Below are 12,923 nucleotides of genomic sequence, written 5' to 3'. Positions count from 1 at the left end.
GGATGAATATCTACATCTGAAATCTGATGAAACTCGTACATCCTTTTGAAGTTTTGACTATTTACGTAATTAGATATAATGTTAAGACATAAATCGTGACATGTATTGCTTATTTTATTTATTTTAATAATATAACTTTTGCTGAACAGGGAAAATCCCAATGAAGCGAAATTTTCATAGTCCCGCTCATCATCAGGCAACAAATCTCTTCATCTTACATGTCAACGAATTACGATAGCTATAACTGATGACGATAGCTCCTATAACTGAGCCTACCACTTGAGAACTAGGAAGGCAGTTTAAAAATAATTGAGAGCAGTTACTTTTGTGACTTTCCTGGTGGCAGCTGTCCAGTTTTTTATGAACTCCTGCATGTTTTGGGACACTGTACTTTCCTTCCGAAAGTGCCGCTTGACAATTGCCCAATACCTTTCAATTGGCCGAAGATCCGGGCAGTTCGGTGGGTTGATGTCCTTTTCCACGAATTGTACATTATTTTTTGACAACCACTGTAGAACGGAGTTGGCGTAGTGGGCTGAAGCCAAATCCGGCTAGAAGAGAGGAGGAGCCTTATGCTTTCTGTACAGTGGCAGCATTCTCTTCTTCAAACATTCTTCCTCGTACACCTTGGCGTTAATTGTGCCCTTCGTGAAGAAAATCGACGACCGCAAACCACAGGTACAAATTTCTTGCCAGACCAACACCTTCTGAACAATGAATAAATAGACGATACATTAAAAAAAACCGTAATCAGATGATGCAGATTGAATTTTCAGGAATTGATTATATTGAATATAACGAAAGTGAATGTCTAAATTCAGCTTTTTTTAACAAGTGAGGATAAACAGCTCGAGATTGTAACAAAATCGGCTACGCGAATGGCCTAAGAGACATTTAGGCGAACGGATAAAAAGTGCAAATCGATAAATTTATAACCCTTCTGATAGCTGGAAAAATTGTAGGGATCCCTCCAAAGGAGACTATAAAGAGTGAATCAGAGAAGTTTATTTAGAATGGTTTCGACGCGTTGGATGTCGAGTTAACAATATGGAGCCTAAACGACAGCACCATTTTCAAGAATTGCGCTAATCAGCTTACAATATATAGCTCCTAAATAATCACACGTGGTGGTAATCTACGTTGTATTGAGCACTAGCGCATATGCTATGCGGAGAGGACAAGTTTTATTCCAAACCACCCTCAATTATGCAGTGAAAGATCTTCCGAACAACTTTCGTGTAAGCGAAACGAATATTCTGATAGATACTGTAAACATTACGGTACACAAGCTCCACCTGGTGGAGTGATTACTTTTAAATACATTTACGTTTTGCGCAATAATTTATGTTTTGCACAGAAACTGGTTCAGGACCACCACCTTTACAAATAATCAAAAAATTTACGCGAAATCCAACTGTATGGTATTAAATGTAATATATTTTTTTCATGCTTTTTTCTATGCGGTTCTGGTGAGACAGTCATCAACTAATTTTAATTAAAATATCACTTTTAGTCTCCACAAACACAACAAACTCTCCGAAGACAGTACGGTTCTATACTATACTCAATTTATAGAAGTTTTCAAGAAATAATTATTGAAACCCTAGAACAACTTCTCGAAGAAACCATCTGAATGAGTCAAAATGAATTTCCAACCTTGAATTGCAGCGCCACCAGCTGGAGAATTTTCAGATATTCTTTACACTATTTGTTCTGTTTTGAGCTCCGAAACATTCTTTTCTAAAACACCAACATTCTATATCATCTGGGTCCCGTTTATCACGGTTATCCGACAATAACGAATCCGACAACAATCGGCAAAACCAAATCCGCGTTGTACGAGACCACACTGTACTAGTTAATGCACAATCAATTCCTTGGTTTCTTTAAAAAATCGAAGAGAAACATTTTGAATAGAATACCACAATATTATCTATGAGAAAGGCATCATTACACCACTAGGTGGATTAAAACAGGTTTTTTTTCTTATCTTCCATGATGTTTTCAAGCTGGCGGCAGAACGAATTCTCTGTCTGTGAACAACACAATGCTCGCAACTTGAAGGCAAAAGTAAATTGGTTCGGCTAGCAAAAATTTTGCCGATAATGAATGAGTCTGACATCTTTCTCATATAGAAAAACAGATACATATACGGAATGTGTTATACTACTAGGATACTGAACAGGGCCAATTGAGGTTGTCAATTATTCTTTTGAACAACTGGGAAGAGAGAAATCCTACATTACTCTGAAAAGGATCATACAAGCTTACTTCAATCGGTTTTGAACAGTTATTCGCACCGAACACGTAGGTCGCAATGAATAAAATTGCATTTTTTTAAATTTGCATAAGCTTTCTTCAGACATACAATACCTTGACAAAGCGTACAAATATTCTAGCTGGTAGAGAGAATTTACTACCAAAAACAAAACAAGTTTGCTTTGCACATATACCGGCAAAAATGCGAATAAGCGCAGACTTAACTATACCCAATTTCTTTGAACTAAAGCAATTTTTTTATTCATTCTACTTATTGATTCAATATTATTGTCCGGGAAAATGTACGGAAGCTTTTAATCGATACTGTACTTGCATTTCATTGTTGCCCGACAACGAATACGGTAACCGATACGAAATGATTACTTAACTTTGTCTTGTAGTGTGTCACTTTTTCATTGTACCATTTTGTTACGGTGACCACTTTGCGTTCAAAAACTGTCAATTAGGTTTTTTACCGTCACTGCTAACCTCAATCGGATGAACACTTTTTGACAGTCCAGCAGTGCTGTTTGTAAACAGAAATTTCTTTTGTTTATTTATTGACAAATTGGATCAGACCATTTACGGTCCGTATCGCCTAAATAAAGTTTTAAACCATTTGTGCACGATTGAATACGGTTCGTTTTTAATATTTATTAAATAAAAGTGACTAGTTGCAAAGTGTAAAGATGATTGTTTTAGATGTGCTCTTCGATTTTTGTTTAAGCTTGTTTGTAAACAGTACCGCTGAACTGTCAAGGATGAATACTTGTTCATTTGTGACGTCACGATAAAAAACCTAATTAGGTTTTTTATCGTGACGACACAAATGAACAAGTATTCATCCTTGACAGTCGCATATTCGAAAGCATTTTTGAAACCAAAAGTATGAGCAATAACATATTTGAACTTGATCAACTTGATGGTTACTTTCTGAAAAAAAAATATTGCGGATAGAAAAAAAAGGCTTTTTTCATCCACTTAGGGGAGTAATGATGCCTTTCTCATATCAATCATATTGTTGTATATAATACTGTGATATTCTATTCAAAATGTTTCTTTTCGATTCATGAAAGAAATCAAGGGATTGTTTGTGCATTAACTAGTATAACCTTCAGAATGAAACATGAGAAAAAGAAATGAGTTCCACCGAGAAATGGTATAATCGAGATCGATTCGCATGGCCATCAACTAACATGACGTACAAACACTAATTTTTATTCAAATTTTGAAGACTTCATACGCATCGCTGAGAAAAGTGAGTGAGATTCATGTTGGAACATATGACTATTGTTTCTGCTACTTCCGGAACCGGACACCGAGATCCAGGATAGCCGGAGTTAGTTTGCTTAGCTGCTTCAAGGGTTGCGTATAGATTTTGAATCTTCCTCCCTAAATTGCCTTTGCGTCTGTGTGTTTAGGAACCTTGTTGAGTAGATTTGATTCTTCTCCTCTCCTCTTCTTTTCCCGGGCACAACCAGGAAACCAGGCACGTACCCCTGGCCCCTCCCGGAATCAGAGACAGAAACAAAACAAGTGTTTGATACGAAGTGAACAGTGTCAAAACTAAATAAAATGGAAATTAAATACGGGGTAAATAATAAGACATCCAATTATTCTGAATGACTGAAAAGTGAAAGTGCGCGAGCTTACCATAGTCCTGCCGCAGGATCTCGCACATGCCTATTTAGAACTAAAACGACGAGCGCAAGTGCACTTCGAGTACATGTTTGGCTGAATCCAATATTAAATTTTATGCACTAATCGCATCTAAACTAAGTTATCTAGACTTCGTCACGGTAGATTTATGGCACAAGCCTTCAAAGCCGAGGTATTCGATGAACAAGTATAGTATGCAATTGCGAGCGTTCCAAATTTCAGCAATTTTACAGTCAGAAAAAATCTCAACTGAATAAATCATTTTGAAAACAGAATATTATCAACTAAATTTCGAAGAGATTGTCGGGTGGGTTTTTCGATATTCATCACCGTTTTCAAGAAAAATTTTATTTGAAACGGGAAAATAGCAAAAAAAACCTACGTCTTTAGCGTACTGTACTCAGCTCTTAATGACAATAGCTACCGATTGGTATAGTTTTGAGTAAAGTATAGATATTTTTACGAGTTTTGTTTCGCCGCTAAGTTTGTGAAAATCAGTTCAGCCATCTCCGAAAAATATTAGTGAGATTATTTGACACACACAGACATTGCTCAGATTTACGAACTGGGTCGATTGGTATATGACACAATTTTTATTAGTTCATTTTTCAAATGATTGCATAACCTTTCCATATGAGAAAAGCGTTTTGTCGGTTACGTCACTTATACCATTATATCCCTGGAACCGGAAATGACAGCCACTTGACCTTCGAACTTGATCTACAAGCCAATAGTAGCTTTCAAATGAGCCTAAGTTTGTTAAAGTTGGTTCCGTTTTCTCCGAGATAATTGTACGGAGAGGAAATCCGAGCTCGTAGAGCTGAGTCGAACGGTATATAACACTAGGGATCTCCGGAGCTCCGATCAAAAGTCGGTTTCTGCAGCAATTCTATTACCTTTCTATAGAGAAAGGCAAAACACAATATCATAACATTTTGACAGATGACAGCTGATGAATGTTTTCATTGAACGCTAGAGGGACTTTTAATTAGTGATGGCATCTGTCTGTCAAATCGGAAACTATTGATCGACGTGTTATACAAAATTGTCGTCTCTGTTAAGGAAAGCGAGGAAATTTAGACAATGTTTAATATTAATAAAATTTTTGTCAAGTAATAATCAAAAATATATAGTTCTATCTACTTGAATTGATGTGTAGAATTATTTCCAAGCAGTAGGTGTATTGATTCCAAAAATATGTCTAAAATTGATAGAGCTGTACATGTTCAAAACCTGACTACTAGTTTTAACTCTACATCCGCATAACTAACTCTTTCGTTCTAGACATTGGTCGAATGTTAAATGTTTTCTGCCCCGTGTCCATCTGGAGCAGGGAACCTAAAAATTTTCAAACAAAATAAAAGAACTTTGGGTGAAGCTTAATGCACAAGGTGGGCCATTTTTCCTCCCAACTGTCGTTCAGCGGGGTAAGAAATAAAAACCGATTGGATGGTGATTTTTCTTTTCGTTGCTGTTGCCGCTGCTGCTCTTGTTGCTCACATCCGGGCGGGAATGGAAATTGTTTTCCCTATGAGCAATGGTATGCACAGAATGTTCCAACGAATACACCTCCTTCCTGCTGCTTTCCTAATCGTTCCGCAGAAAAGTGAGTTCGGTCCTAAAATACGTTTGGCTCCGATGTTATTCCGGAACAGACGAGTGAATGCATGTGCTGTTTTTAAGTGCCATTCTTTGTTCCGGCTAAGCTTTTGTTTCACATGTGTGCAAAATTCGATGCCCGGGAAAGCCGGCAGCACAGAATTAGCTTTGACAGCACTTCATCATTATCGTGTACCAGATGGTCGCTGTCCATTGCTTTTTTCCCACACCAGCTCAGTACATGTACTTTTGCAAAACTGATTGGATCCAGAATGTTTATAGAGCATTTTTTGTGTGTTATACTTTTTCCGCAGACTCCTTCGCAGTACGTTAGATCGAACGAAACCAGTGTGATGGAGTACGTCCAGAATCTCGCCGACACCGCCGACATCTTTCTATCGCACGAAGGATTTGGCTCTTCGACACCCATCCCAGCACCGAGCATCAACGGACTGAGTCTGAAACGACGGGCCTCCGATAAGTAGGTTTTGCATTCCGGGAATTAAACTCTTCCTACTATGTTGCATCCGAACTTGATTCACAACACAACTCTCACACCTCTTCTTCCCATTCAACAGCTTATACGACACTCATCCTTCCGGTCCTCCCGAGTGGGGAGATTATATTCTGCCACCGACCAAGCGTCCACATCCGTCACTTCTGCTAGCATCTGGAACGCCACAGCTCTATTCTACGCATCCGGCGCTGTTCGAGTATCAGAACGGAACACTTCATCCACATTCCGATGGTTTGGTAAGTACACGGAGGAGTTCTCCGAATGTACGGCTATTATTTAAGCTTAGTCCTGTAATCGGTTCTGAAAGATTTGAATACATTTCCGCACTTGCGGGTTTTAGTAAACTAAGATTTTAACATCATGAACTACACACGGGTGAAAATCTATTGCCGGTACCATGATTTTTTAATCATGAAATCATGAACCATGTCTTCTTATGAAATATCATGCGCAAAATGATTGAGATCATGAAAATTTTCATGAAATGTGTGTTACTGTTCATGATATCAATCGCTTTGATCATGAAATCATGACTTAATATTCATAATAGACATGATTCATGATTTCATGATTTTTAATCATGGTTCCGAGAATAGATTTTTATCCGTGCACCATTTGCTGTTTTTACGGTAGACATTTCTTCGGACACCTCGATTACCAAATTATCATTTTTTCTCCCAATTATTTCCTTCTTAAATTTTTTCGGAGACATTGGGAACAGAACTGAAATTTTGGGTTTCCGGGGCTTACTGCAATGTGTCTATGTATTAGAATGATATTTTCGCATCTGGAAAACTTGAATGGGTACAAACATCTATTTTATAGCACAACAAACATTGATTTTGAAATGTCATATGAAGTGTGAATATGAAGTCAGTATGGTCGTAGCTCTAGCTATGCAATTGTCATATACCCTAAGAATCGATCTTTGAAGTCTGTCCGAAACAGTAGATCAAGTTCCACAAGTGACTATATCGCGTCAAGAGCATATGAGAGCATCCTGTCGTCCCAAAGGTTTCCAATCACACCATTCCGTTCCGGTTCAGTTCCGTGACGGAAAGTGCCTTCAGTGCGCAGCCAGCGTTTTTTTCTTCGTCGGAACAGAGATGTCTATCTCCTCTGTGTGACGAAGAGCAAGCAAAATTTCTCCCCTCGCACTGACAACTTCAACGAGAGCTCTTCTCTTTCACATTTATACACCACTGTTGTGCAAAGTGTGCACGCATCATGAGTGCGTTTGTTTATTTCCTTTTACCTCTTCCACTGAATCGCACCAAAGTGCTAAAGCATTAGCTAATAAATTCTCTGAGGTGGATGCAGATACTTTCACAGAGGTGTACACGCCGGTGAGCACTCTGCTGTATGGTTTTCGTAGATGAAGCGTGGACACGCAAAATCAGCAAAATAAAACAATTTATCGTAAAGTTTTCGGTTTTCCTTGCAAATTTTTCATAGCAAGGCCAGATCTACTCTCTATTAATTGAAGTTCACAGAAGTGTTCGCTCACCATCACGCGCCAGTGGTCACTTGGGTGTATTTAGACGAGAGCGCGTGTGAGCGATTCATGCGAAGAGAATGTGTTTCACTCGCGCCAGCTGCTTTAACCACAAGCACACACTCAAATGCTGTCTATTCGACACTGAGAAGAAGTGCGCTTTCCACTTTGTGCGGTGCTTCGTTTTTTTCATCCTCGGTGTGGCAAAAATCTGACTCTAGCGTGCATCACTCTGGTGAAATGCCATCTCTGCGTCGGAACCCTTCCATGCCGTTTCTGTTCCGGCACAGCAAAGGCGCTGACAATCATACTTCAGTGAAAATAAAAATATCCGCCGGACATATATGAATGTGTGTATAGCAAACAAATGTATCGACACTGAACCGAATTGGAAAGGTATGAATAGTACTTAAGTCTGGATAATGTTGAATCGAAAATGCCAACAAGGTATGTTTTTTTAAAATATGCTTTTTTCATAATAAGGCAATATACATTAGATTTTCTTTCGCCGTAGCATCCAACTTATTCCATAACAAATACTGTCATAACATTTTCTTTTGTGTTGCCATTTACAACAAGTTTGGTTAACGAATAAATTCATTTCACGAGTTTAATCCATAAAGACTACTCCCTGGATTAAATTTGATTGATGCTTTTCAGAAAGAAATTTAAAAGAAAATTTGACACTGCCGATCTCTCACTTCTTCGCAGTATGAGATAAGCAAAGATAAAGGCCCATAACTTGCTGAGTTTTGTTCCGATCGGCTTGAAAATTTCACAGAATATTCTTGAAATGTTTCGCTATCAAAAAATAGAAAGAAAATAACACATGATTTTACAAAAGTGTTAGACCCTACCCGCCCCTTAAGCGAATAAGTATACCATGCAGCGATTACAACCAGAGCTTAAAATTGTCACGCATTCTCAATGAAAGAAACCATTCCAACAACCTCATTTTCAACATTTTACTGTCTCATTCGTAAAATGACCGACACCAGTACAAACGGAGAGAGACGAAGCATTTTCGTTTCTCATTGAAAAAATGAGAGAGTATAATTGTCAATTTCACTCTTTCCTCTATGACAGGACGATACCAAACTAGCGTCTGTAGGGAGCATCAGCAGAATTTCATTTCTCATTCTTTCATCGATGTATTGAAAATCTGTGACGCTTCGCTATAAAGAGTGACTAAAATATGACAAATCGAAGTAATTACATCCCAGAACCTTTTTGGAAACCAAAACTACTACAAATTCGAGCGCCAACAAGTAAAAGTCATTGTGAAACCTTTTTCTGTCGTTTTCGATTCTCGAAGCTTCAGTTGAATACCGACACTGTATCCTATGGGATTTTAGCTGAAAACAGCAAACGACTGAAAGGGCAAATGAAAGAAAGAACACAATTTTGAAACTACTGTTCCGCTTATGTCAATGACTGGACATGGATTTCGTTCTCACAGTGTATGAATAAAACGTAGCATGCTTGAATTTCGGTAGTAAATGCTACATGTGGATCACGTTCCTGTCAAAAACAGAGACTTTACTACACAACAACATTCGAACATGTAGTATTTACTACAATTTTTCGGTAGGTAGCTCCAGAGGTTGCTACTCGTGTGTTTGCTGATAAAGTGAAGTAGAAAAATTAAATAAAGTGGCATTTTTGCAGCAGTAAGTACTTTTCTTGCTTTGTACATACTTATTACAGCTTTTCCGGCTCCGAGTCGATACGGCATACAATAAATGCTCAAATTCGATGGTAGCATTACCTACATGTTCGAACTTGTTTTTTTATTCATACCAAACGTGTTTTACTCTTTGGACTATGTTGTTGAGAAGGTACTACAAACAACAGACTTTACTACATGTTATTCATACGGCCCAATGAAAATGACTTTTATTAGCTCTGATTACAACTAAGGAAATCATATATCTCTCTCTTAATATAACTGATTTCTACTTGGCTTATAAAAGCTAGTCTTAAGAAACTCTTAATGGCTTTTTCCTCAGGGTAGAAATTCTTCTTCGACACCGCTTTTGTATAATGTACTGTTTCCGAGTTACTGTGATACGAGCAAAATGCATACAAAAATTGATGGAAAAATATTTTTGATTCTTTTATTCTATTAACATTGTCATTGGATGGAGACCAAGTTGACACAAATTGAATTGAAAACATTTATTTCATATTGTGTAAAGACTGATCACTGATCTCCGATATGTCGTTAGTCGTGGAACAGGAACAAAGAGCTCACGTCATTGTACATCTGGAATAGCTGCAAGCTTCATTTGTACTGTTCGACGCTGTCGTCCAAAATGCTACCGTGAGCAAGTTCTAGCAGTTTCCTGACGATCCAATATATAAAGGTGTTTTACACGGGAGATACGTCCCATCACAGATAAAAGATATACAGGCTCGCATCGTCTGGTGAACACTAGCAGATCTCGCCACGATCGACACTATTTTGGGTGCTACATTACAGGTTTATTTTTGCTTTATTTCAATCTTCCGATTGAATTCGCATGTCATTGAAACGATAATAGTGCGAAAAGTGTTCCTACCGTTGTAATTGAAAAAAATCTCTGTTATAGTCGCGAAATACTCAAATTTTAACCGCACTAACAGGATACAACGTGTTCACTCGTAGAGGGTTTCACCGAAAGTTAATAGTTCAACTCGGACTAGTTCTGACTAATGACAAGAACATTTTTCTCACTCCATTCATATACAACAGCATTCCATTCACCGAGACGAACGGGATCATAGAGCGCCCTCCAGTGAAGCTCACCGCCCTCCTAGAATTCCACCAGGTGGAGGCAGTGGTGGGGGTGGTGCCGGTGGCTCTAGTGGAGCTGTTAGTGGTAGCGGTGCAAGCGGAACTGCCGGAGCTGGAGTATCAACCGGAAGCATGGGCAGTATTGGTAGTAGCGGAGTTCCAAGCAATTCCGTTGGTAGCGGAACAACTGGCGGGGAGGAGGAGTGGAAAAATATTCACACCATGCTGACGTGTATTTCGGCAATGGTCGAAAAAACTAAAAGAGCAATCTCGATCCTGCAGCAGCGGGGAATCGAAACTCATGCACGCGATCACCAGGACACTTCGATAGCGGACATGAAACGCCAGACCGAAGATAAAATTGCGGAGTTTCGTCGCAGTGCAGAGGAATCCGTTAATCAGGTTGTTACTCAAAACGTTATAATTTTTTTGATCGTATTACAATTAATATTCTTCCCCTCCAACATAAAGGTCAAACGACAAGCAGTGATTGAAATCCAAAGGGCGGTGGCAGCAGCAGAAGCTAGAACGATTGAAATGTTTGCACAGGAAAGGCTGAAAATGGAGAAAATGTTTGCCGAGATTCATCGAGGAGGATCGGACCCGGACCCGGATGGATCTAGCGGAGGAAGCCAGAACGTTAGTACTCTTGTAATCGCTCTATGCTGGCTATACAAATGACGAAACTAACTCAATTTATTACCATTATTTGTAGGCTTGCTGGAACTGTGGACGAAAGGCGAACGAAACGTGCTCTGGATGCAATTTGGCAAGGTATTGTGGATCCTTCTGCCAGCACAAGGACTGGGATCAGCACCATCAGGTAAGCTACCTATATGTTTAAGTGATATTTAGTAAATCATCGGTACCTTTTTTACACATGCCACAGGTCTGTGGAACATCCCGAGCGGAAAACGCCTTCCAAAAGCATGCGGCCAGTGCCAGAGCTGCACTTTCCTCTCGTTCGACAACCCCGCAGCAGTCACAGTCCAGCAATAGTACAGCTAACGGAACAACGGCCGCCGCAAAATGACGGACTAAACCATTGAAACCTAAAAAAAAGTATCTATGCTAGTCAAATCATATAGACATATATAAATACACAACCCGCAGAGTTGGAATTCGAAGAAAACAAAGTGTTTCCAGCTTTGTGAATGACACTATTCAACACCCATAAGCCAAGCTAATCAACCAAACATCCTAATAGTTGTAATTTTTACAGTTGTAAGATTACATTAAAAGTAGCAATTTAGTACATTTGTTTTATTTCAATGTTTCATTTCTAATTAATAGCAAAAACATGACCTGTTTATGTTTACGTGTTCCCGATAGCATAGTTGTAGATTTTCAAAACAGTGCAATACAATTATTAAATCTTAGTTAAAACAACCAGCATTGATCAGACTAGTTGCAAAATAACAAAAACAATTCAAATGGTTAGCTGTAAGGTTGAAAGCAACAATTCTTTAGAATGTTAGTCACATTACTCCAAGAGCACCGTTAAAAATCAGTAAGATTATTATTTTAGTAGAACAATGTTCGATGACCGGTTGTTGACATCTCTAGTCGACCGGCATAAGAGCACGTGGTGTCGTGCGCTCTGCGCAAAATCCGTTTCCACTTCTAATGTATTGCGATGAGCACGTGCTGATTTCTGTGGTGTCCATTTCAATTCACAAACTACAATAGCCAAGTTCACATTCAGTCAGTTAGTCAGTAGGCTAAGAAGAAACATAAACCAACACAGACATAGTTTTCTCCCATCACAATTGAAGTAGCAGCGTAGATAACCTTACAATTATGTATGCACTATGTACCAAACAAAACGCTGAATTAGAAAAAAAAATGCACAAACTGAGGCTATAGTTTTAGACAGTGACTCCAAAGATTAACTGACCAAAAACTTTGAGCATCGGTCAAACGGAAGTTCGTTAGGAACTTTACTCACACTTATTACTTTCTAGCCGTTTTGTAAGACATTGATGTACGATTCACCTGTAGTTACTATTGCCTGTTGTTAAATTATTTATTGTCCTCTCAGTTGATATAGATCTGAACGAAAAAAAAACTCTCCGAACAGAGAACAACCTTGTTCGAATCATTCGAATTCAAACGAAAGCGCAAACTTATTATACACCAAAATGTATCATGGAACCATTCTTTGAAAAAAAGAAAAAGGAGTTATTTTTTCGGTATCAATCTTAAGTTTCTTGTAAATAGTATCATAGTCTATAATGCTCCTATTTGGCATACATACCTGCGCCCAAACACCGCACATAGTTTCACCCGATTTCTCCACAAACAGTAGTAAAGAACACTTTTGAGCATAATGCATCATCAGAAATAAGAAAAATAAAATTTTATTTGTTTATAAAACTAAACGAGTGTTTTCCTGTACGAGAAACAGATAACTGAGAGATTACATTACAATGAATATTTCCATCTGGTAAATTTAAATTAAAGAAACCCAGCGAACGACCTCAACTAGGTTAAAGCTGGGTATAAATAAACGATATAAAAAAGATTAAAGAACGTTACTTCCCATTGCTCGAACAAATCTCCTCTGTGGTAGTCCTATCATTCCTGTGCGTTGTATTGATCGTTTGAAATTAGAGTGT

General features: G+C 38.5%; 1 protein-coding gene across 4 annotated transcripts in view; it reads left to right on the top strand.

Moving 5' to 3' along the window:
• LOC131439659 (protein CBFA2T2) overlaps positions 1 to 12,686 on the top strand; it is a 230,787-nt gene extending 218,101 nt beyond the window's left edge. For 3 of the 4 annotated variants that reach the window (XM_058610953.1, XM_058610954.1, XM_058610955.1), the window contains 6 exons: positions 5,832 to 5,998; positions 6,096 to 6,270; positions 10,264 to 10,707; positions 10,777 to 10,956; positions 11,021 to 11,128; positions 11,195 to 12,686. In XM_058610953.1, coding sequence (XP_058466936.1) covers positions 5,832 to 5,998; positions 6,096 to 6,270; positions 10,264 to 10,707; positions 10,777 to 10,956; positions 11,021 to 11,128; positions 11,195 to 11,338 — 1,218 coding nt within the window. In that variant the 3' untranslated portion in view covers positions 11,339 to 12,686. The remainder of the gene's footprint in view (positions 1 to 5,831; positions 5,999 to 6,095; positions 6,271 to 10,263; positions 10,708 to 10,776; positions 10,957 to 11,020; positions 11,129 to 11,194) is intronic. The other variant, XM_058610956.1, reaches the window with a different exon arrangement.
• Positions 12,687 to 12,923: the final 237 nt, after the last annotated feature.

Source organism: Malaya genurostris, chromosome 3 (assembly GCF_030247185.1).
Source record: "Malaya genurostris strain Urasoe2022 chromosome 3, Malgen_1.1, whole genome shotgun sequence".
NCBI classification, from domain to species: Eukaryota; Metazoa; Arthropoda; class Insecta; order Diptera; family Culicidae; genus Malaya; species Malaya genurostris.
Note: the sequence above shows the minus strand (reverse complement) of the source record. Positions and strands in the feature narration are given on the sequence as shown.